Source organism: Euprymna scolopes, chromosome 29 (assembly GCF_053919585.1).
Source record: "Euprymna scolopes isolate OS-2025 chromosome 29, ASM5391958v1, whole genome shotgun sequence".
Taxonomy (NCBI): domain Eukaryota; kingdom Metazoa; phylum Mollusca; class Cephalopoda; order Sepiida; family Sepiolidae; genus Euprymna; species Euprymna scolopes.
Window position 1 is genome coordinate 61,978,206 of NC_136510.1, and position 25,711 is coordinate 62,003,916.

Genomic DNA, 25,711 nt, shown 5'->3' on the forward strand with positions numbered 1-25,711 from the left:
ATTTGCCAAAATTGGTGGGAACCAAACCACTGCTCAGCTACTTTGGACTTGACAGAATGAGCATACAACTCTCTTGCGTTCTTTATTACTCTTTTACAGTGGTTACTGGCAGTCCTGAAGGCGGCTTTATTCTCAGTACATCTATTACGTTGGAAGCAATGGAAATAGTGATTTCTGTGTGCAATGGTAGCAGCACATTCTAGAGAGAACCACGGACAGAACTGGCAGTTTTGGTGGGTATGAAGCGCTCTATACCTACGATTAACCATTCCTTCAGGTGAGATACTATAGAGGACACATCCTTTTTAAACACAGAACACAGAAAAAGGTCTATGAGACTTGCATACTGACCATCAGTATCGGTCACACAGGTGGGTTCGTGAACAATCTGAGTTAAGTCATAAAAAATGGAAAAATCGTGAAAGAACATTCCCTCATCATCACCTGGTTTAAGTGGGCTAACCAGTCCACATTGTGAACATTGAAGTCTTCACAGACGTGAATCTTAGCCTAAGGATGAGCAGATAGGGTGTGATCAATTTTCTCAGATAAGTTCTTAATGATAGTAACTCTGCTGTTATGAGGGCAATAGAGGGCAAATATAAATGCAGTGGTGTGAGCAAGTGCAATCCAAAAGCACATATAGGGTAATTTAGAGTATTCTCTGGAGATGTCCCTACCACATGGAAAGCCTTCTCTAATGTAGGCACATATTCCATGTAGGCACATATTCCATGCCCATTTTTGGGGGTCAGATTTGGATGTTAATTAGAATATCCTTTAATTACGAACTCATCTAGGGAAATAGTCGGTCCAGTGCCAGTTTCGTTTAGGAGAATAGGTCTGATTTGGTCTCCTGTAATTGGATTTCAACCTTCAGGAAGATTGGAACGTAGATCCCTGATGTTGGAGAAGGAAACATGGTAGTGAGTGTGTCTACGTTGGAAGTTGGAGTTCTGGGTTTAATCTTGTATTCTTTCTGGAGACTTTTCATGATGGAGTTTTAGGATTTGTGGAATAGGTCAACAAACTTGGTTAGAGCAGGGCAAAGAGGTAAATTAAGGGAGAAAAAGAAATGAAGAAATATTTTTTTGTAGACCATGATTAGATAAAGCCGTAACAATTACCCACTGATATGGCATTGGTAGGTCCCACTAGAAGCTTTTGCATGGGCCAGAATCCATTCACCAAATGGAAATACAGCAGCCCCAGTACTTTTTTTTTTTTAAAATGGGGGTCACCACTTATCAAGGCCCGGAGGCCACTCAAGGATAAGGGTTATTGCATGTACAGTAATCAATGAGATAGTATTGTAGCAATCATTAGCATTGGAGATTTGATAGAGTGTCTTACTTAAGGGGACGGTTTGTCAGGAATTTGTTTATGTTGGACTTGAAGACATCCAAGTTGTAGTCAGGTGGAAAACAGGCAAACGGAAGGGAGTTCCACAGTCGTGCACTTCTGAGAAGAAGCTCTGTTCATGGAATCTACGTTTGGATTTCGGTACAGATAAAGAGTGGGGAAAATTATTGACAGTAGTTTCAGCCAGATGGGTGTTTCTTGTGAAAGATTGGCGAGGGGGGACGAGAGATTGGAGATAACCATGAAACAAAGATAGGCTCGCAACGTCTCTTCTGTGGGAGAGAGGTTGCAGGGAAGAGAAAAGGGCATCCCCCACTAAACCACGATGTCTATTTTGTACTCTGTCAAAGCAGGATAGGCTGTTTTTAGCAGCTCCTGCCCAGATGTGGCAGCAGTACTCCATCCTTGGACGTACTTGGCTTTTATACAGATAGAGAATTGCATCAGTAGTGAGATATCTTCTGGAGCGGTAGAAGGATCCCACCATTTTCCCAGCGTCCTTGGCAACAGACCTGATGTACGTGTTCCATTTCAGATCAGGAGTAAAGGTCAAACCAAGAAGCTTGTCAAAACATGGAGCCTCCCCAAGATGAGAGCCATCCATTTTAATTGATGCCAGATGGGGATCAGAGCGTTGATGATGTAAAGATAGAAGCTTGGTTTTGGATGAATTAAAAGTGACCAGCCATCTCCCCCCCTGTACCACGTGCTCAAGATCAGAGGAGAGAGAATTAGAGAGAACTGTGTCATTTACGGCCTTTGATGTGTTGCCATAGATCGTCGTGTCATCAGCATAGATGTCAACGAATGATTTAAGTATGTGTTTTGGGAGATCATTGATGTAGATCAGGAAGAGAGTTGGGTCTAGGATGGACCCCTGAGGGACTCCAGCATTTATACTGTGGGCCTCTGATTTCTGCCCGTTAACCACCAGTCTTATGAACCTATCGGAGAAAAATGATTTAATGATTGAGAAAACATTTCCAGTGATACCGTAGCTGGAAATCTTGTGAAGTAGGCCCTTATGCCATACCTTATCGAAGGCCTTTGATATGTCAAGAGCTATTGCCCTGGAAAGGAAACCTTTATCAAGAGATTCACTAATCCTATGAGATATAACCGTTAGCACATCTGCTGTAGATCTTGCAGTGCGGAAACCATATTGCATGTCACTAAGAAGGTTATTTCTGTTGAGGTGGTTGACTACTTCTCTATTTAGTATGGATTCCAACAACTTATGCCACACAGGACACTTATTGGTCTGTATTGAGAGAGAGATGACCTCTCACCTGAATTCTTAAATACTGATGAGGTTTTCCAGGGTGTTGGAAAGCACTTCTCCTTAAGGCAACACTTAAACACTTTTGTAAGTATGGGAGCAAGTTCTGGTTGGAGCTTTTTCAGCACTATAACTGGAATGCCGTCAGGGCCAGTTGCTTTACTGGAATCAAGGTTCTTGATTAGCTTGGCAACCTCACGCACATATATTTGTATGTTGCATAGCATGTTGTCTGTTATAGGAGGAAATACACGGAGTTGATGGCCATTGTCGCATAGGGTAGAATTAGCTGCAAAGTTCTTGGCAAATAGTCTGGCCTTGTCTGATGCTGACGAGATGACCTCAGGTCCACTGATGACAGTTGGGATAGAATGCACACTTCTGTTCAAGATCCTGTTTGCTATTTGCCAGAACTGGTGGGAATCAAGCCGCTGCTCAGCTACTTTGGATTTAACGGACTGAGCATATAGCTCTGTTGCATTTTTTATTACTCTTTTACAGTGGTTGCTGGCAGTCCTGAAAGCAGGTTTAGTCTCAGTGCATCTATTATGTTGGTAGCTACGGAAAAAGTGATTTCTGTGCACGATGGCAGCAGCACATTCAGGGGAGAACCATGGCTGGCTATTAGGTTTTTGTTGGAATTTTTTGGATGGTATGAATCGGTCTATGCCTACAATTAACCATTCGGTCAGGTCTGATACTATAGAGGACACATCCTTTTTAAACATGGAATGCAGAGGTAGGTCAGATACGAATGTACGGAAGCTATCCCAGTCAGCCATAGAGTATCAATATACAGTACGGTGGAGAGGTACGTCTGAAGACTTATTACATTTCATTTTTATCTTAACTGCTACAACAGAGTGGTCGGAGGATCCCAGAGGAGATAGAACAGAACATGAACATAGCTCAGGGGAAGTTGTGAGGAAAAGGTCTAGAATGCTTGCATACTGACCGGTAGTATTGGGTACACGGGTGGGTTCGTGAACAATCTGAGTGAGGTCATAGGCAGTGGCAAAATCATGACAGACCCTCCCCTCGTCATCGGTTTTATTTGAGTGGGTCAGCCATTCCACATTATGGACATTGAAGTCACCGCAAATGTAAATGTTAGCCGAAGGATGAGCAGACAGGATGATAGTAACCCCTACTGGTAGAACAGCTTCCTTATTGGTTAGTTCAAGGATCAAGTCCCTGATTATCAGGCGGATAATGTTAGCCTAGTAAAATCTTTACCTCAAGCACTCTTATTTGTAACATAATTACAAGAATAGAATAGAAACAGAAAATTTCCGACATGTCACGTGACTGCTCATACAAAAATACTGCCGACCTAGAATACAGTTTTTTCTTCTCCTTTTGTCAGAAATATCACCCATTCTAAACGAGGGCTGAGAAACAAATTAGGAGAAGCGAAAGTTACGGGAGTTGCCGACAATGCATTAACAATGCATTGTCTACTCTTCATTAAAAAAATGATAACAATAATAAGTATTCTACTTAATATAAGTTCAATTGACCTATTTAGGAAAAGGTTTCCCCTCTTATTAACTGAAATAAGGAAAGAATTCAGTTGGCAAAGTTAATGAATGTATAGCGGCTAATTTCCTTGAATCATTTCCGACTTGATTTGAAAGGAAATTGTCTACTCTTTTTGATTACATTCGACGTTGGATGGCACATTTATTAGTATGAGTATTTGAAACGTATACTAAAATGGAACGGCGTCGACAGTTTTTTTTTTTTTTTTTTTTTTGCAAAAGAATGTGAGCAGACGTTGATTACAAATTGGAGAATGCGTTTATTTTGAGGAAAAATAGCAAGTGAATCAAAAGCCGCAAATAAACAACAATAAATTCCAACATTAATTTTAAACATTTTTTAACATTTTCTTAGGCTCACAAGCAGTAATCGATGTGAGCCAGATCTAGAAAATGAAAAGTACCATTTATGTAGTTTTTCCATTGTTGCGATCGACTTGTGACACTGCAATGTTTTGATGAAAGAATGTTTTTTTTTTCTGTCTTCATTTGTGGTTGTTTTTTTTAGGTGAGGGAGGTAATTTCTTTCTTTAAACTAATTAATTGATGGCTTTTCTTTCTCAAGGTAATCAATGAACAAAATACCTTGCATAGTTTCGAAATCTACTGGGCAAGGAGCTTTTCACCTCCCTACTTCCTGTGAGTCTATCTTTGCTCTATCATTATTTTCATGGTAGATGCTCGACTTTCAATCCATGGTCTCCCCTGCACAATATTTGCAACAAATACTCGTTTAGTTACAACAACTGTCAATAACTTCGCTCACTCTCTGTGACTAAAAATAAATGAAAATTCCATGTATTTTTTACTAGACCTATCCGTCTGTGATGTCAGCTGACTATAACGTGGTCGTTTTCAAATATAATGTAAATAAGTTTTTGTTGAACCGTCCTCCTATGTAATGAAACTATACGTTCCACCATTACTGATTATCACAAACCAAAGCGCCCCCAAACCTTGATGTAAAAAGAAAAAAGAAGAAAATATCCCAAAATACAGAGGCCAGAAGTTCAATGATAGAAAGCGGAGCTTGGGTTTACTTTCGGCAGCTAACTCTCATTTTCCCTATTTTGCCCTTTAATCCTCACGTTCTATGAACGATTTTTCTGGCAAATGGAGAAGAATTGCTGTTTTCTATCTAACAGTTATTCTCGGGTAGTTTTTGATCTTGAAGTAGTATTTTATTTTTTATTTTTTTTACTTTTTAGCTCCGTACATCAAGTGGTTTCATGTCTTGTTTGAAACGATTAAAACGACATTACTATAGGAAAAGTATAGTTTTATAACAATTTCTTCCAATCAATTATTTAAGATTTATTTTTTTATTAAGATAAAGGGTGGGATGAAAAGGGATTTTTTTGTTTGGAGAATAAACTAAAAAAAATTAGCATAAACATAGAAATAGCATCATAGTATTGTGGAATGGAAACAGAATTTGGATGGCACATTTATTAGTATGAGTATTTGAAACGTATACTAAAATGGAACGGCGTCGACAGTTTTTTTTTTTTTTTTTTTTTTGCAAAAGAATGTGAGCAGACGTTGATTACAAATTGGAGAATGCGTTTATTTTGAGGAAAAATAGCAAGTGAATCAAAAGCCGCAAATAAACAACAATAAATTCCAACATTAATTTTAAACATTTTTTAACATTTTCTTAGGCTCACAAGCAGTAATCGATGTGAGCCAGATCTAGAAAATGAAAAGTACCATTTATGTAGTTTTTCCATTGTTGCGATCGACTTGTGACACTGCAATGTTTTGATGAAAGAATGTTTTTTTTTTCTGTCTTCATTTGTGGTTGTTTTTTTTAGGTGAGGGAGGTAATTTCTTTCTTTAAACTAATTAATTGATGGCTTTTCTTTCTCAAGGTAATCAATGAACAAAATACCTTGCATAGTTTCGAAATCTACTGGGCAAGGAGCTTTTCACCTCCCTACTTCCTGTGAGTCTATCTTTGCTCTATCATTATTTTCATGGTAGATGCTCGACTTTCAATCCATGGTCTCCCCTGCACAATATTTGCAACAAATACTCGTTTAGTTACAACAACTGTCAATAACTTCGCTCACTCTCTGTGACTAAAAATAAATGAAAATTCCATGTATTTTTTACTAGACCTATCCGTCTGTGATGTCAGCTGACTATAACGTGGTCGTTTTCAAATATAATGTAAATAAGTTTTTGTTGAACCGTCCTCCTATGTAATGAAACTATACGTTCCACCATTACTGATTATCACAAACCAAAGCGCCCCCAAACCTTGATGTAAAAAGAAAAAAGAAGAAAATATCCCAAAATACAGAGGCCAGAAGTTCAATGATAGAAAGCGGAGCTTGGGTTTACTTTCGGCAGCTAACTCTCATTTTCCCTATTTTGCCCTTTAATCCTCACGTTCTATGAACGATTTTTCTGGCAAATGGAGAAGAATTGCTGTTTTCTATCTAACAGTTATTCTCGGGTAGTTTTTGATCTTGAAGTAGTATTTTATTTTTTATTTTTTTTACTTTTTAGCTCCGTACATCAAGTGGTTTCATGTCTTGTTTGAAACGATTAAAACGACATTACTATAGGAAAAGTATAGTTTTATAACAATTTCTTCCAATCAATTATTTAAGATTTATTTTTTTATTAAGATAAAGGGTGGGATGAAAAGGGATTTTTTTGTTTGGAGAATAAACTAAAAAAAATTAGCATAAACATAGAAATAGCATCATAGTATTGTGGAATGGAAACAGAATTGAAGACGAGGATGATGTCTACGTTATAACGGGTATCTTGTTTCTACCGAGTTGATTAGGGTTGAGGGCGAGTAGAAGCCTCGCCATGAAAGAGACATTTCTTTATAATTCCTTCATTTCAACTGGACACCTTCCCCACATCATCATCACCATTCTATCATAATAATGAACCTTTTTGGCTTATTATGATTGCCAGGAACCAAATATTAGCTACTATAATTAGTGCAGTAAGCTGAGGCCCACCGCGGATTAGGGGAGATGATTAGGATCTGGACAAAGCATATGATAGACTAATGATAAAGTAAATATCAGGCAGAAGAAAGGAGAAAGGAGAGTCTGCTGGGGGATGTAGGAGGGGAGTTAGGTCGAGGCAGATAAAGAAAAACACCCCTCTCCACCCCTCCTATTGAAAAATAAATACAAAAAAAGGAAAGAAATCCATTATTAATAATTTACTGTCTTTCTCCATTCAATACCATCTGTAGAAAATAATTCATTTTGAAATCCATTCGACCAAAAGTAAAATGAAATAAGTGTTTTTGTTAAATACTTTGAACGAGAAATGATAATTTTGAAATTGTAATTAAATTTAGATAAAATCTCTAATTTTTAAATTAAATTATTATAAAATTACACAATAAAACTTTTTTGACAGTAATAAGATTTTTTATTATTACTATTTTTATTTAACTATATTAAACAATAAAAAAAAAATAAAAGAATGAAAACGAAACAACAAATGTTACGTTATTTGGAATGATGTATGCTGGGAAATTGTTTTCGATTACAAATGATTTAATCACTATATGTTCGTGATCAGAAAGGCAATTGATTTCATATTTTTTTTTATCTTAAATAGTGAAAGAGCTTTTTAATAACTGATACTTTTTAATGACTGATACTTTTAAATGACTGATACTTTTTAATGACTGATACTTGTAAATGACTGATACTTTTTAATGACTGATACTTTTTAATGACTGATACTTTTAAATGACTGATACTTTTTAATGACTGATACTTTTTAATGACTGATACTTTTTAATGACTGATACTTGTATAAGTAAAAAGATTGAGCATAAAAAGACAAACACAAAAAGAAAGAATAAAGAATAATACCTTTGTAAATAGTTTATGAACGTAGTCATTGTATTCGTCAGTTCCGAGGACTTTGGCAAGTGTCTCTTTAAATTCCTGCTTATTCATGCACCCGGGTTCTCTTTTCTCGATCAACGACGAAGTAAAGTAGCCACAATCCCTACGTATGACGATGTCACTTGGGCAATGATTGTAGAAATGTTGCATCAGTTGTTCTAGGTGATGAAGCTTGATGTTTTCCTCCAGACGCAAATTATTGTGGAGATTATTGTCAAAACTGAACGAATTAATAAAAGTCATTTAAGGTTCATCATAATTTTGTGATAAGCAAAAAAATAAACTGAATATTATTATAATTGCTATCTTCTTTAATTCATTACATAGAATGCATATATTTTTAGAATTCATATCATTATAAGCAATTAACTACAACTGTGACACTCCGAATGCATGTGCTGATAATTTTCCGTTTTTAATCTAAAAGGAACAATGTATGGATCATTATCCGATTCTCGCATCGTGTAATTACCCAATTACCGGAAAAGTATTATTTTTAAGCGTGTTGTGTGTGATGAGCATTTGAACGCACCTATAGGTCATCTACAACACTAAATTGACAAAAGATAAGGTTTTTAACATGTTATTCCTTACAAAGCAAGGAAACTAGTCTAAAAACAGCCCTTTTAAAGACCTTCAAATAATTCATAAACACATCAGAATACCTTTTCAGCGGAAGTTCTCGAAAGTATAAATGTTCATTTTATCATTGAACTACCTACATAATCTTCCAATATATTCTTCTCAACACATGTAACCATTTTGTGTTGATAAAAAATGATACAAAAAACATTTGTATACTATTTTCGCTTATTCGAATTTGTTGACGAGAAACACCGACTAAACATGAAAATGATATTGAGTACAAGTATGGAAAAACACACAAAGAAAGTAACGTAAGAAACTGTTTCGTTAACAAGAAATACACAGTTTCATGAGAATACGAAATGCAAATGATAAACGGAAGAAAATGTTTTTTCTAAATTTACCAGCAGAAGAGTTTCTGAGAGTTTAAGTTTATATATTGGATTTTTTTTTTTTTGCTTTTGTTTTGATTAACACTTCGTATATTCTGCTAAGCAAGATTTGGATACGTTAACTGTAATAAATGACATCACGGTTAAATGCATACCCTTTTTTGATAAGAATGAAAACATTATAAAAAGCGTTATAAGCAACGTGCTCATATTACACGCGGCTAATTTTTAAATATAACGATAAATATTTTTTATTTTAAAATTTATTATTTTTATTTTGTGAAATTTTTATATACAGGGTGTTCCAAAATGTTTGACCCCATTTCGTAGGGCAGTAATTTTGACATTTTTCGTTAGAATGGCCTCAAATTTTTACAGCTTGTGTAGAAACGTTTCAAGTTTTTGCGTGTAATGTTTGGCATTCCTATCTTGTCAGGTTAAGAAATGCTGTTCACTTCAAAAGAAAAGGCATTTTGCGTGTTAGAGTATGCTCAGATTTACTGAAGACAGTGCAGCGTGCCTTCTTGACAATTTTTGCAAAGAAGGCACCAACTACAAAACAAATTAGGACTTGGCACCAAAAATTTTAAGAAAGGGCTACTTATGCTTACCTAAATCGGCAAATGCTTCAAAATTGGCTAATTGATCAAGTCATAAAAAATGAAGACGAAAGTTTCATTTTTTAGCAGGATGGGACCCCACCTCACTGGAAGCTCACTGTACGAGCCTACCTCAGAGAGATGGATAAGTCGAGGTAGTGAAGAAAACGATTTGCTTCTGAAATAGCCACCACGATCACCTGACCTCTCTCCATGTATTTTTTTCCTCTGAGGTTATGTGAAAGGATCAATCTTCGTACCTTCTTTTACAGCTAACATTGAAGAACTGAAACAGAAAATTACAGCTGCACTGGAAACTGTTACCGAAGACATGTTACAGTGAGTTTGGTATGAGCTCGAATACCGACTCGATGTGTGCAGAGTCACAGGCGGCGCTCATATTGAACATTTATGAAAATCTGTCATAGAACCAATAAATATTTCTTTGTAAATTTAACCAATAAAACCATCAACATAAGTGTATTTAGTTTCAATCCATCAAGTAGTTTCCAATATATGGGCATTTAGAATAGTTCAACCATTTTGGAACACCCTGCATGTTTTCTATTTCGACTACAGTTCTGTTTTGACTTCATTCTGAGTTCGCGGAATGAGTTAATGCTGTCACCTCACTTTTCACCTTACAATAAGACCATAGATACAGCCATCATCAGCATACATACACGTAAATTTGTTTGTTCTACGGATTAAAGCACATATTCGCATATACAAGGAACTGTAATTAATATTCGCATATACAAGGAACTGTAATTAATATTCGCATATACAAGGGACTGTAATTAATATTCGCATATACAAGGGACTGTAATTAATACTGGGCATGTATACACTAGTTTGAGCGCATACCTTTTCAAAATATAAAATGGTGAATCATGTGATGTCATGCTTTACATTCTAATTTTCATCTTCACGATAAGGATTTGGCCCGAGAAAGCTCAACAGATTTTCAGCTAGAGCTGAAACATGACAGCAAATGTGTAGCCAAAATGTGTGTATGAATAAAATTTATAACATATAATTATTAATAATTATTTTTCATATCTACAGACACTAGTGTTTCATCCTTTCACAATCACCAGTGCAAGAAGTGATGATTGCCGCTGGTCAAAGGATTCAAACCCTGCAACAAAGACACTTTTGGCTCTTCTAGCGGGGACCTATACCCCCTGGCCACCGTCAACTACCACAGAATGAAGGGAAATGTTAACATTAATTAAGCTTAATGTTAATTCAGACGATCTATAGTGATCCAGCGATAGGAAATAGTGATCTCACAAAAAAGGTGACTTTATTTCCCAGACAGTACTCAACATTTAAAAAATTATTTCTTAAAGCAGCAAAATAATTATAAATTATAAATAATTATTTTTATACCTACAGATGTTTCATGCTTTTGCAATCATCAGTGCAGGAAGTGATGATTGCCACTAGTCGAACAGTTTGAACTCTGCAACGAAGTCACATTTGGCTCCATTAGAAAGGACCTAAAAAGCGAGGCCAGAATCAATATATAAGTTCCATGGACTCCAAACTAACAAATTTATTTGCCGTACAATCGTTTCTAAGCCGAAATAATTATATATGAATTACTCCTCGTAAATAAATCCTCTGTTTATCATCAAAAATAAAAACATTGCAATAGTAACTGAAGACACCGAAAGAAGTTTATAGTAAACATCAAGAGTTTTGTGAGAAATATTAGATGAAGAACATATCACTATGACCGCACCAATAACATGAGGAACCAAGTAACAAATTAGATGAAGAACCAAATAAGAAATTAGATGATGAACCAAATAAGAAATTAGATGATGAACCAAATAACAAATTACATGCTGAACACGATAACAAATTAGATGATGAACCAAACAAAAATTACATGATGAACCAAATAACAAATTAGATGATGAACACGATAAAAAATTAGATGATGAATCAAATAACAAATTACATGATGAACAAAATAACACATTACATGATGAACAGGATAAAAAATTAGATGATGAACCAAATAACAAATTAGATGATGAACCAAATAACAAATTAGATGATGAAAAAAAAAACAAATTAGATAATGAACCAAATAACAAATTAGATGATGAACAAAATAACAAATTAGATGTTGAACCAAATACCAAATTAGATGATGAACAAAATAACAAATTAGATGATGAACAAAATAACAAATTACATGATAAACAAAATAACAAATTAGATAATGAACCAAATAACAAATTAGATGATGAAAAAAAAAGCAAATTAGATAATGAACCAAATAACAAATTAGATGATGAACAAAATAACAAATTAGATGTTGAACCAAATACTAAACTAGATGATGAACAAAATAACAAATTACATGATGAACACGATAAAAAATTAGATTATGAACCAAATAACAAATTAGATGATGAACCAAATAACAAATTAGATGTTGAACCAAATACTAAACTAGATGATGAACAAAATAACAAATTACATGATGAACACGATAAAAAATTAGATGATGAACCAAATAACAAATTAGATGATGAACCAAATAACAAATTAGATGATGAAAAAAAAACAAATTAGATAATGAACCAAATAACAAATTAGATGATGAACAAAATAACAAATTAGATGATGAACAAAATAACAAATTAGATGTTGAACCAAATACCAAATTAGATGATGAAAAAAAAACAAATTAGATAATGAACAAAATAACAAATTAGATGTTGAACCAAATAACAAATTAGATGATGAACCAAATAACAAATTAGATGATGAACAAAATAACAAATTACATGATGAACAAAATACCAAATTAGATGATGAACCAAATAACAAATTAGATGATGAACCAAATAACAAATTAGATGATGAACCAAATAACAAATTAGATGATGAACCAAATAACAAATTAGATTAAGAACCAAATAATAAATTAGATGATGAATTAAATAATAAATTACATGATTAACAAAATAACAAATTAGATGATGAACAAAATAACAAATGAGATGATGAACCGAATACCAAATTAGATGATGAACCAAATAACAAATTAGATGATGAACCAAATAACAAATTAGATGATGAACCAAATAACAAATTAGATGTTGAACCAAATAACAAATTAGATGATGAACCAAATAACAAATTTGATGATGAACAATATAACAAATTAGATGATAAACCAAATAACAAATTAGATGATGAACCAAATAACAAATTAGATGATGAACCAAATAACAAATTAGATGTTGAACCAAATAACAAATTACATGATGAACCAAATAACAAATTAGATGATGAACCAAATAACAAATTAGACGTTGAACCAAATAAAAAATTAGATGATGAACCAAATAACAAATAAGATAATCAACCAAATAACAAATTAGATGATGAACAAAATAACTAATTAGATGTTGAACCAAATAAAAAAATCAGATGATGAACAAAATAACAAATTACATGATTAACAAAATAACAAATATGATGATGAACAAAACAACAAATTAGATGATGAACAAAATAACAAATTACATGATTAACAAAATAACAAATTAGATGTTGAACCAAATAACAAATTAGATGTTGAATTAAATATTAAATAAGATGATGAACAAAATAACAAATCACATGATGAACAAAATAACAAATTAGATGATGAACAAAATAACAAATTAGATGATGAACAAAATAACAAATTACATGATGAACAAAATAACAAATAAGATGTTGAACCAAATAACAAATTAGACGATGAACAAAATAACAAATTACATGATGAACAAAATAACAAATTACATGATGAACCAAATAGCAAATTACATGATGAACAAAATAACAAATTAGATTATGAACCAAATAAAAAATTAGATAATGAACAAAAAAACAAATTAGATGATGAACAAAATAACAAATCAGATCATAAACCAAATAACAAATTATATGATGAACAAAACAACAAATTAGATAATTAACAAAATAACAAATTAGATGATTAACACAATAACAAATTAGATGATGAATCAAATAATAAATTAGATGATGAACCAAGTAACAAGAAAGATGATGACCCAAGTAACAAATTAGATGACGAACCAAATACCAAATTAGATGATGAATCAAATAACAAATTAGATGAGGAACCAAATAAAAAATTACATATGAACACGACACCAACTTAGATGATGAACCAAATAACAAATTAGATGATCAACCAAATAACAAATTAGATGATGAACCAAATAACAAATTACATTATGAACCAAATAAAAAATTAGATGAACCAAATAAAAAATTATATTATGAACAAAATAACAAATTAGATGATGAACCAAATAACAAATTAGATCATAAACCAAATAACAAATTACATGATGAACAAAATAACAAATTAGATGATGAACCAAGTAACAAATTACATGATAAAACAAATAAACCATTAGATGATGAACCAAATAGGAAATTAGATTATGAAGAAAATAACAAATTATATGATGAACCAAATAACAAATTTCATGATGACACCAACAACAAATTAGATCATGAACCAAATAACAAATTTTATTATTAACAAAAAAAAAATTAGATGATGAACTAAATAACACATTACATGATGAACCAAATAAGAAATTAGATATTGAACCACATAACAAATTACATGATGAATTAAACGACAAATTACATCATAAACCAAATAACAAATTAGATGTGTAACCATATAACAAATAAGATGATGAACCAAATAACAAATTACATGATGAACACGATAACAAATATGATTATTAACCCAATAGCAAATTAGATGATGAACCAAATAACAAATTAGATTATGATAATAATAATAAATTACATGATGAACCAAATAACAAATTACATGATGAACCAAATAACAAATTAGCTGATAGACCCAATAACAAATTAGATGATGAACACGATAAAAAACTAGATGATGAACCAAATAACAAATTAGAGGATGAACCAAATAACTAATTAGATGGTGAACCAAATAAAAAATCACAAGATGAACACGAACACAAATTAGATGATGAACTAAATAACAAACTTAGATGATGAACAAAATAACAAATTGCATGATGCACCGAATAACAAATTAGATGATGAACCAAATAACAACTTAGATGATGAACCAAATAACAAATTACATGATGAACACGATAACAAATTAGATGATGAACCAAAGAACAAATTAGATAATGAACCAAATAACAAATTACATAATGAACCAAATAACAAATTATATGATGAATACTATAAAATATGATGTTGAACCAAATAACAAATTAGATAATGCACCAAATAACAAATGACATTATGAACTAAATAACAAATTACATGATGAACCAAATAATAAATTAGATGATGAACCAAATAACAAATTACATGATTAACAAAATAACAAATTAGATGATGAACAAAATAACAAATTAGATGATGAACACGATAACAAATTAGATGATGAACCAAATAACAAATTACATGATGAACCAAATAACAAATATGATCATGAACAAAATAACAAATCAGATGATGAACCAAATAACAAATGAGATGATGAACCAAATACCAAATTACATGATGAACCAAATACGAAATAGTATCATGAACCAAACACCAAATCAGATGATGAATCAAATAACATATTAGATGACGAACAAAATAACAAATTAGATGACGAACAAAATAATAAATTAGATGACGAACAAAATAACAAATTAGATGATGAACCAAGTAACAAGAAAGATGATGAACCAAGTAACAAATTAGATGATGAACCAAATAACAAATAAGATGATGAACACGATAACAAATTAAATGATTAACCAAATAACAAATTACATTAACCAAATAACAAATTACATGATAAACACGATAACAAATTAGATGATGAACCAAATAACAAATTACATGATGAACCAAATAAAAAATTAGATGAACATAATAACAAATTATATGATGAACATAATAACAAATTAGATGATAAACCAAATAACAAATTACATCATAAACCAAATAACAAATTACATGATGAACAAAATAACAAGTTAGATGATGAACCAAGTAACAAATTCCATGATAAAACAAATAACAAATTAGATGATGAACCAAATAGGAAATTAGATGATGAACCAAATAACAAATTATATGATGAACCAAATAACAAATTATATTATTAACCAAATAAATAATTAGATGATGAACCAAATAACAAATTAAATGATGAACCAAATAACAATTAGATATTTAACCACATAACAAATTACATGATGTATCAAAAGACAAATTACATGATAAACCAAATAACACATTAGATGTGTAACTATATAACAAATTAGATGATAAACCAAATAACAAATTACATGATGAACACGATAAAAAATATGATGATTTACCAAATAGCAAATTACATGATGAACCAAATAACAAATTAGATGATGAACCAAATAAAAAATTACATGAAGAACCAAATAACAAATTATATGATGAACCAAATTACAATTAAGATGATAGACCCAATAACAAATTAGATGATGAACACGATAACAAACTAGATGATGAACCAAATAACAAATTACATGATGAACCAAATAACTAATTTGATGGTTAACCCCCCCCAAAAAAAAATCACATGATGAACACGAAAAAAAATTAGATGATGAACCGAATAACAAATTAGATGATGAACCAAATAAAAAATTACATGATGGACCAAAAATCAAATTACATGATGAACACGATAACAAATTAGATGATGAACCAAATAACAAATTAGATGATTAACCAAATAACAAATTACATAATGAACCGAGTAGAAAATTAGATGATGAACCAAGTAACAAATTTGATGATGAACCAAATAAAAAATTACATGATGAACACGATAACAAATTAGATGATTAACCAAATAACAAATTACATGATTAACCAAATAACAAATTACATGATAAACACGATAACTAATTAGATGATGAACCAAATAACAAAGTAGATGATTAACCAAATAACAAATTAGATGATGAACCAAGTAACAAATTACATCGTGAACACGATAACAAATAAGATGATGAACCTAAAAACAAATTAGATGAGGAACCAAATAACAAATTACATGATGACCACGATAAAAAATTAGATTATGAACCAAACACCAAATTAGATGATGAACCAAATAAAAAATTACATGATGAACACGGTAAAAATAAGATGATAAACCAAATAACAGATAAGATGATGAACCAAATACCAAAGTACATGATCAACACGATAGCAAATTAGATTATGAACCAAATAACAAATTACATGATTGACCAAATAACAAATTACATGATGAACCAAATAACAAATTAGATTATGAGCCAAATAACAAATTAGATGATTAACCAAGTAACAAATTTGATGATGAACCAAATAACAAATTAGATGTGTAACCAAATAACAAATTAGATGATGAACCAAAGAACGAATTTGATGTTGAACCAAGTAACAAATTAGATGATGAACCAAATAACAAATTAGATGATTAACCAAGTAACAAATTAGATGATTAACCAAATAACAAATTAGATGATGAACCAAATAAAAAATTAGATGATTAACCAAGTAACAAATTAGATGATTAACCAAATAACAAATTAGATGTTGAACCAAGTAACAAATTAGATGATTAACCAAATAACAAATTAGATGATTAACCAAATAACAAATTTTATGAAGAACCAAATAACAAATTATATGATTTGCACGATAACAAATATGATGTTGAACCAAGTAACAAATCAGATGGTGAACTAAATAACAAATTACATGATCAACCAAATAACAAATTAGATGATGAACCAAATAATTTACATGATGGACACGATAACAACTTAGATGATGAACACGATAACAAATTAGATGATGAACACGATAACAAATTAGATGATGAACCAAATAACAAATTACATAATGAACATGATAAAAAATTACATGATAAACACCATAAAAAATTAGATGATGAACCAAATAACAAATTAGATGATGAACAAAGTAACAAATTATATTATGAACAGAATAACAAATTAAATGATGAACTAAATAACAAATTACATGATGGACTTAATTACAAAGTAGATCATGAACAAAATAACAAATTACATGATGAACCAAATAACAAATTACATGATGAACCAAATAATAAATTACATGATGAACCAAATAACAAATTACATGCTTAACACGATAACAAATTAGATCATGAACCAAATAACATATTACATGATTAACACGATAATTAATTAGATCATAAACAACTTAACAAATTAGATGATGAACCAAATAACAAATTAGATGATGAACCAAATAACAAATTACATGATGAACACGATATCAAATTAGATGATGAACAACGTAACAAATTAGATGATGAACCAAATTACAAAATACATGATTAACCAAATAACAAATTAAAATATTAACGAAATAACAAATTACATAATCAACACGATAACAAATTACATGATGAACACGAAAACAAATTAGATGATGAACATGATAACAATCATGATGATGAACCAAATAACAAATTAGAGTATGAACCAAATAAAAAATTACATGATGAACACGATAACAAATTAGATGATGAACCAAATAACAAATTAGATGATGAACCAAATAACAAATTAGATGATGTACCAAATAAAACATTAGATGATGAACCAAGTAACAAATTACATGATGAACCAAATAACAAATTATCTGATGGACACGATAACAACTTAGATGGTGAACACGATAACAAATTAGATGATGAACCAAATAGTAAATTAGATGATGAACCAAATAACAAATTACATGATGAACACGATAACAAATTACACGATTAACACTATAACAAATTAGATGATGAACCAAATAACAAATTAGATGATGAACCAAATAACAAATTAGATGCTGAACTAAATAAGAAATTAGATGATGAACCAAATAACAAATTAGATGATGAATCAAATAACAAATTACATGATCAACACGATAACAAATTACATGATGAACACGAAAACAAATTAGATGATGAACACGATAACAAACATGATGATGAACCAAACAACAAATTAGATGATGAACCAAATAAAAAATTACATGATGAACACGATAACAAATTAGATGATGACCTAAATAACGAATTACATGATGAACAAAATAACAAATTAGATGATATACCAAATAACAAATTAGATGATGAACCAAGTAACAAATTACATGATGAGCCAAATAACAAATTACAGTATGGACACGATAACAACTTAGATGATTAACACGATAACAAATTAGATGATGAACAAAATAACAAATTACATGATGAACACGATGTATTTTAACAATATGATCATATATTGTCTTTAACTCTTTGCTTCCATGCGAGCTGTTTCTATTATTTTTTATTGTTTTTATTTTTATTGTTTTATTTATTTATTTTATTTCCTCTTTTAGCTTTAACCAACTGTTTATACTTTCTCTTTAAATTTATTTATTTAATGCATTCTAATTACATGTGCGTCGAAATGGTCTTTAACATTTTAGTTCCATGCGAACCGTTTTGTGAACAGAACTTACTCAGAAACGAATAATCTATACAAAAATACAGAACAGAGCTAGGAATACCTTTCTTCATATAATAGAAGACAGAAGTTTAACCTAAAAAAAAAAATAAAAAATAAAAAATAAAAAAGTAAAATTACCATACACATGTGCGCACTATAAATAGATACAAAACCCGGGGAAAGGAAGTGAAGCCCCCACCTACCGTTCACACTAAGAACATGGTTACGCTCGCTGACAGACGCGACAATTTTGAAAATGGGCAAACAAAGATAAGTTTTGAATTTAACAAATCCTAATATTACCAAAATGGCAACTGCTTTTTTTAAAATTTGACTAATGTATTTTAACTATATGCGCATATATTGTCTTTAACTCTTTGCTTCCATGCGAGCTGTTTCTATTATTTTTTATTGTTTTTATTATTTTTTTTATTTATTTATTTTTTTCCTCTTTTAGCCTTAACCAACTGTTTATACCTTCTCTTTAAATTTATTTATTTAATGCATTCTAATTACATATGCGTAGAAATTGTCTTTAACATTTTAGTTCCATGCGAACCGTTTTGTGAATAGAACTTACTCAGAAACGAATAGTCTATACAAAAATACAGAACAGAGCTAGGAATACCTTTCTTTCTACTATAGAAGACAGAAGAACTTTATTTAAGTAGTATACTTAATATATGCAATCACCGTACGCTTGCTTGTATTAAAGTGTCCTCCCTGATACCCATACCATACCAAACCACTGCACGTGGCTCCAAATTTAACTGTCACTATATTTGTAACTGCAATATACATAATCCCAGCTGTGATACTAGGGCTAATTTTCTGAGTAGATGCAACACTCTGCGCCTGACCTTAATGACTACAATTCCAAATCCCAACAAACTAGCTGTTCCTATAACTGGGAGAAAAAAACTAATAGCTAGCTACGAAATCTTATACATTTTACCTCCAAGACGATTGCGTTTGTCTTACCTGCATGCAAAAAAAAAAAAAGTTCCCCCTTCTTCAAACTTAACCTTACCTGTAACTCAAATCCTAATGGAAATCTATCTGTAAATAAATAATCCCTCTTGAACGCTAACAATCTACTCCTTCCAACCTATCCGCCACTAAACTCCCACATTGCCCCGCATCTGCAGTGGAATCGCTAGCTCGGGCACAACTCGTAGCTCAATTCTTAATACCTACTCATACTGTAACATTATCCTAGACCTAAGCTAACATAAATAAAATAATAATAAAAAAAAGGGTAAGACTAAAATCACATTATCTCCTCCGTAACAAACCCTCTTACAATCATAGACGCTTACACTGCATGGACTTCACCCACCCCCTTTATCCATTAACAAGCAAATAGCATGTCCCTAAATCACTTTGAGGAGTGTAACTTATCAGTAGAGATATAATCCCCCACAAACTAACCCAGTAACACTAACCACGCGGGGTCGCAGAAATACCTGGATTAGAACCTAGGCGCGGAGAAAACCCTCTCCGGGCTGACGGACCCAGTAGGTCTTCCCAGATCATCCGTCTAGGAGAAGGAAAACTCTGAAACTAAACCAAAGGGGAGAGAGGCCTCTTCAGTCTTGGATGACAACCTTCCTAGAGCTGGTGACTCAAACAAATTCACCGGTTTGCAAACCTAAATTGCTTAAGTAGATAGGCTCTGTCTATCGCCCGGCTTCCATACTCCTTCTTTGGCTATTAGTCAACCGCAGAGACACTATCTCAGTGATTCGACAGAAACACCCAGCGGTAGATCTTGTTTCCTGGCTAGGGCAATGAACGCCGTTCTTCCCCATTCCCAGTACGCCCCACCCCTAAAACTGAACATTTGGGAGTGCTGGAGTATAAGATATGACTGAGCGATTAGATTGGGTTGACCTTCTTCTAAAGGGTTGAGGGTACCGGATTGACAGTTCCTGGCTGCTGTTCCCGACTGGTAGTACAGGAGCCCTAACTCTTTGGTAGCGCTTAGAGCGGCTGCTCCATCAACAGTTGAATAATATCGGGTTGTTTGTAGTGCCATGACGCGCATGGAAAGGGACCCTGCACTCATCCCCGGTGGGCTTTCCTGAGGCCACAATTCTAATCAGCTGATGTTCTACTTGTGATGCATGTCTGAAGCTCCGCATAACCTCTTGTTTAGCTCCCCCTTACCGAAACTCTTAAAAAAAAAATATGACGACAGTACAATCTAAAAATAAGCTTAAACCAGGATTAGGGACAAACAAATTCAACTTGCCTCCTCCCTTGAGGCTCTCATTCACAAATATCCGTGGGCTTAGAACTAACTTAGCTGATGTTGAAGCATTTCTCTTAACAAATACCCCGGATATCTTAGCACTAAGTGAGACTAACCTACACTCCTCCATTCCCTCTAACCACTTTAACATGCCTGGATATCTCCCACTCTGCCGTAAGGACTCTGACAGACATATGCACGGACTTGGAGTTTACATTCGTAATACCCTTCCCTTGACTAGAGAAACAAACCTAGAAACAGATGATCAAGCCTTTATGTGCTTTAGACTAAACATGCAACACAATATTAGCTACTATTATTTTCTCTACCGCTCTCCCTCGACTCAGGACTGCTCCATAATAAACAAAGTATCTGACAGCATAGACACGGCACTGACCCTCGAAACTAGCGCACAAATACATGTGTTTGGTGACTTTAATGTCCACCACAAAAACTGGCTTGGATTCTCTACTCACACAGATGCAGCGGGCAGCACAACCCATAGCTTCGCTATATCTCACTCCCTATCACAAATTGTTACGTTTCCAACCCGTTTCCCTGACCATGAAGAACAACACGCATCACTTCTAGATCTGTTTTTGACCACAGTTCCAGATGACTGCATAACGAAGGCCGACAGCCCACTCGGGAACGCTGATCATGCAGTGATAATGGTTGAAATCGCCCTAAACTCTAGACCCAAAACTGAAGAGCCAGTGCTCAAAACAACGAGATATTATAATAAGGCTGACTGGGAAGCCATCAGAGAACTAATTAGAGATGCTCCATGGAAAAATATTTTCTCTCTCCCTGCTGAACAATGTGCAAACGAGACCACTGACTGGTTCAAAACTGCAATCGAAGCGCATGTTTCCATGCGGAAATTTTATAGTAAGCCCCACTCTCCCCAATGGTTTACGTCGACTTGTGCAACTGCCATTGCTCAAAAGCAGCATGCATACCGTAGGTTTAACCGACATAAGTCCAGTTCAAACAGACAGAAGTACATAGAAGCTAGAAGTAACGTTAAGAAAGAAATAGCGACAGCTAAGAGGGAATTTACTGAAACCACTAAAAAACGCATCGAAGCACAAAAACTAGGAACTCGTGACTTCTGGAAAATCTACAACAGTGTAGTAAATAATGGGCAATAAACAATTCCCCCACTAACCAACAATCACGAGGTTGTCTCCTCGGCAACCGACAAGGCTAACATGCTTGCCAGTCGGTTTGCCTCAAACTCCACACTGGACCCTTCCAACCACCCCCTACCTGACTTTCCTATGCGGACAGACGCCACACTAGACGATCTGAAAACCACCCCTGCTCAGGTGCATGCTATCATAAAAAACCTTGATACCTCAAAAGCATGTGGACCCGATCTTATCCCAGCTGTGCTATTAAAAAAGTGCTCAGCCGAAGTAGCTTCAGTTCTCTCCAAACTCTACAACAAATGCCTTAATGAAGCTTGCTTTCCGGTCTGTTGGAAAACTGCTTCTGTTGTACCAGTATTCAAGAATTCTGGCGAAAGGACAGACCCATCAAATTATCGCCCCATTAGCCTCCTCCCACTTTTTGCCAAAATATTTGAGACCATAATTAACCATGCTCTAGTCCATCATCTTACAGATGCTAAACTACTGACTGACAAACAATATGGATTTAGACAAGCCCGTTCCACAGCAGACATCCTGTGATCTCTGAACGTATATACCATTCACTGGACAACGTGGGGGAGGGCAGAGCGGTAGCTCTAGATATATCTAAGGCTTTTGACAGGGTATGGCATGAGGGTCTCCTCAGTAAAATCAGATCATACGGTATCACTGGTAGAATACTTAACATAATTAAATCCTTCTTAGATAAGAGAAAAATCCAGGTTGTCCTCGACGGTCGTACATTTAAACAATATGATATAAATGCGGGGGTGCCCCAGGGTTCTATCCTTGGACCTCTATTGTTCCTGATATTCATAAATGACCTCCCTGACAACATTGCCTCTGAGATGGGTATATATGCTGATGACACTACATTCTATGGCAGGCACGACAGGAAGACGAATGAACACATTTCTAAAGAAATGGCAAAAACACTAGAGGAAGACCTCCAATCTGTAGTGGAATGGGGACAAAAGTGGTTGCTCGCGTTCAATGCTGCCAAGACTAAACTAGTTTCATTCAATAATTACAAGAAACCCTCTCTACCACCCATAGCAATGGCCAACGACTCTTTATCTGAGAGTCCATCTTTCAAACTCCTTGGCCTAACGTTCACAGGAAACATGAGTTGGAACAATTACATTGAAGGCATTGCCAGGGCCGCTGCAAGAAAGGTGGGCTCTCTCTACCGTGCTAGAAAACTACTAACACCCGAAAGTATCCTGTACCTCTATAAGGCCACCATTCGCCCATGTATGGAGTATTGCTGCCACATCTGGGCTGGTGCATCTGCTACTAGTCTCTCGCTCCTTGACAAGTTTCAAAAGAGAGTCGCAAACCTGATAGGCCCTGAACTGGCATCTAAGCTTACGCCTCTGTACCATCGACGAAATGTTCAATCCCTCTGCCTTTTCTACATGTATTTTTGTGGTGAATGCTCTGACGAACTGCAATCACTTGTGCCCCTACGACGTGTGCACCCTCGACAAACCCGACAGGCTGCTAAATCCAACCACCACACTGTAGAGATCCCTAGATGTAAAAGATCTTTTTACTCCAATTGTTTCTTCCCCAGAACCGCTAGACTAAGGAATTCAATTCCAGGTCCCTGCTTCCCCAACAGTACTGACGTGCAGAAGTTCAAGTGTAACGTGAACCGACACCTTGCTGCCCAAATCCCTACATAGTACCCCAGTAGTTGTTGCCCCTAATAGTAGCCCCCTACATCAAAGTGGCAATTTGCCTTGTTTGGGGTGAAAATATAATAAAAAAAAAAACAAAAAAAAAAACAAACAAATTACATGATGAACACGATAACAAATTAGATGATAAACAAAATAACAAATTAGATGATGAACCAAATAACAAATTAGATGATGAACCAAATAACAACTTACATGATAAACCAAATAACAAATTAGATGATGAACCAAATAACAAATTACATGATGAGCCAAATAACAAATTAGATGATGAACCAAATAACAAATTAGATGAGGAACAAAATAACAAATTAGATGATGACCCAAATAGCAAATTATATGATAAACCAAATAACAAATTAGATGATGAACCAAATAACAAATTAGATGATGAACAAAATACCAAATTACATGATGAACACGATAACAAATTAGATGATTAACCAAATAACAAATTAGATGATGAACCAAATAACAAATTACATGATGAGTCAAATAACGAATTACATGATGAAACGGATAACAAATTAGATGATGAACCAAATACCAAATTACATGATGAACCAAATAACAAATTACATGATGAACACGATAACAAATATCAAGATGAACCAAATAACAAATTAGATGATGAACCAAATAACAAATTACTGCATGAACACGGTAAAAAATTAGATGATGAACCAAATAACAAATTAGATGATAAAAAAAATAACAAATTAGATGATGAACCAAATAACAAATTACATGATAAACCCAATAAAATATAACATGATTGACACGTTAACAATTTAGATGATGAACACGATAACAAATTAGATGATAAACCAAATAACAAATTAGATGATGAACCAAATAACAAATTACATACTGAACACGATAACAAATTAGATGATGAACACGATAACAAATTAGATGATGAACCAAATAACAAATTAAATGATGGACAAAATAACAAGTTAGATGATGAACACGATAACAAATTAGATGATAGACCAAATAACAAATTAGATGATGAACAAAATAACAAATTAGATGATGAACTAAATAACAAATTAGATGATGAACCAAATAACAAATTACATGATGAACTAAATAACAAATTAGATGATGAATAAAATAACAAATTACATGATTAACAAAATAACAAATTAGATGATGAATAAAATAACAAATTAGATGATTAACAAAATAACAAATTAGATGATGAATAAAATAACAAATTAGATGATTAACAAAATAACAAATTACATGATGAATCAAATAACAAAGTAGATGATAAACAAAATAACAAATTATATGAGGAACGAAATACCTAATTAG

General features: G+C 33.2%; 1 protein-coding gene across 9 annotated transcripts in view; it reads right to left on the reverse strand.

Annotated features, from left to right (window-relative positions):
* LOC145252666 (cilia- and flagella-associated protein 337-like) overlaps positions 1-25,711 on the reverse strand; it is a 482,634-nt gene that overhangs the window by 342,327 nt on the left and 114,596 nt on the right. For all 9 annotated transcript variants that reach the window (XM_080112440.1, XM_080112445.1, XM_080112446.1 and 6 more), the window contains one exon: positions 8,043-8,298. In XM_080112440.1, the coding sequence (XP_079968566.1) occupies positions 8,043-8,298 (256 nt within the window). The remainder of the gene's footprint in view (positions 1-8,042; positions 8,299-25,711) is intronic.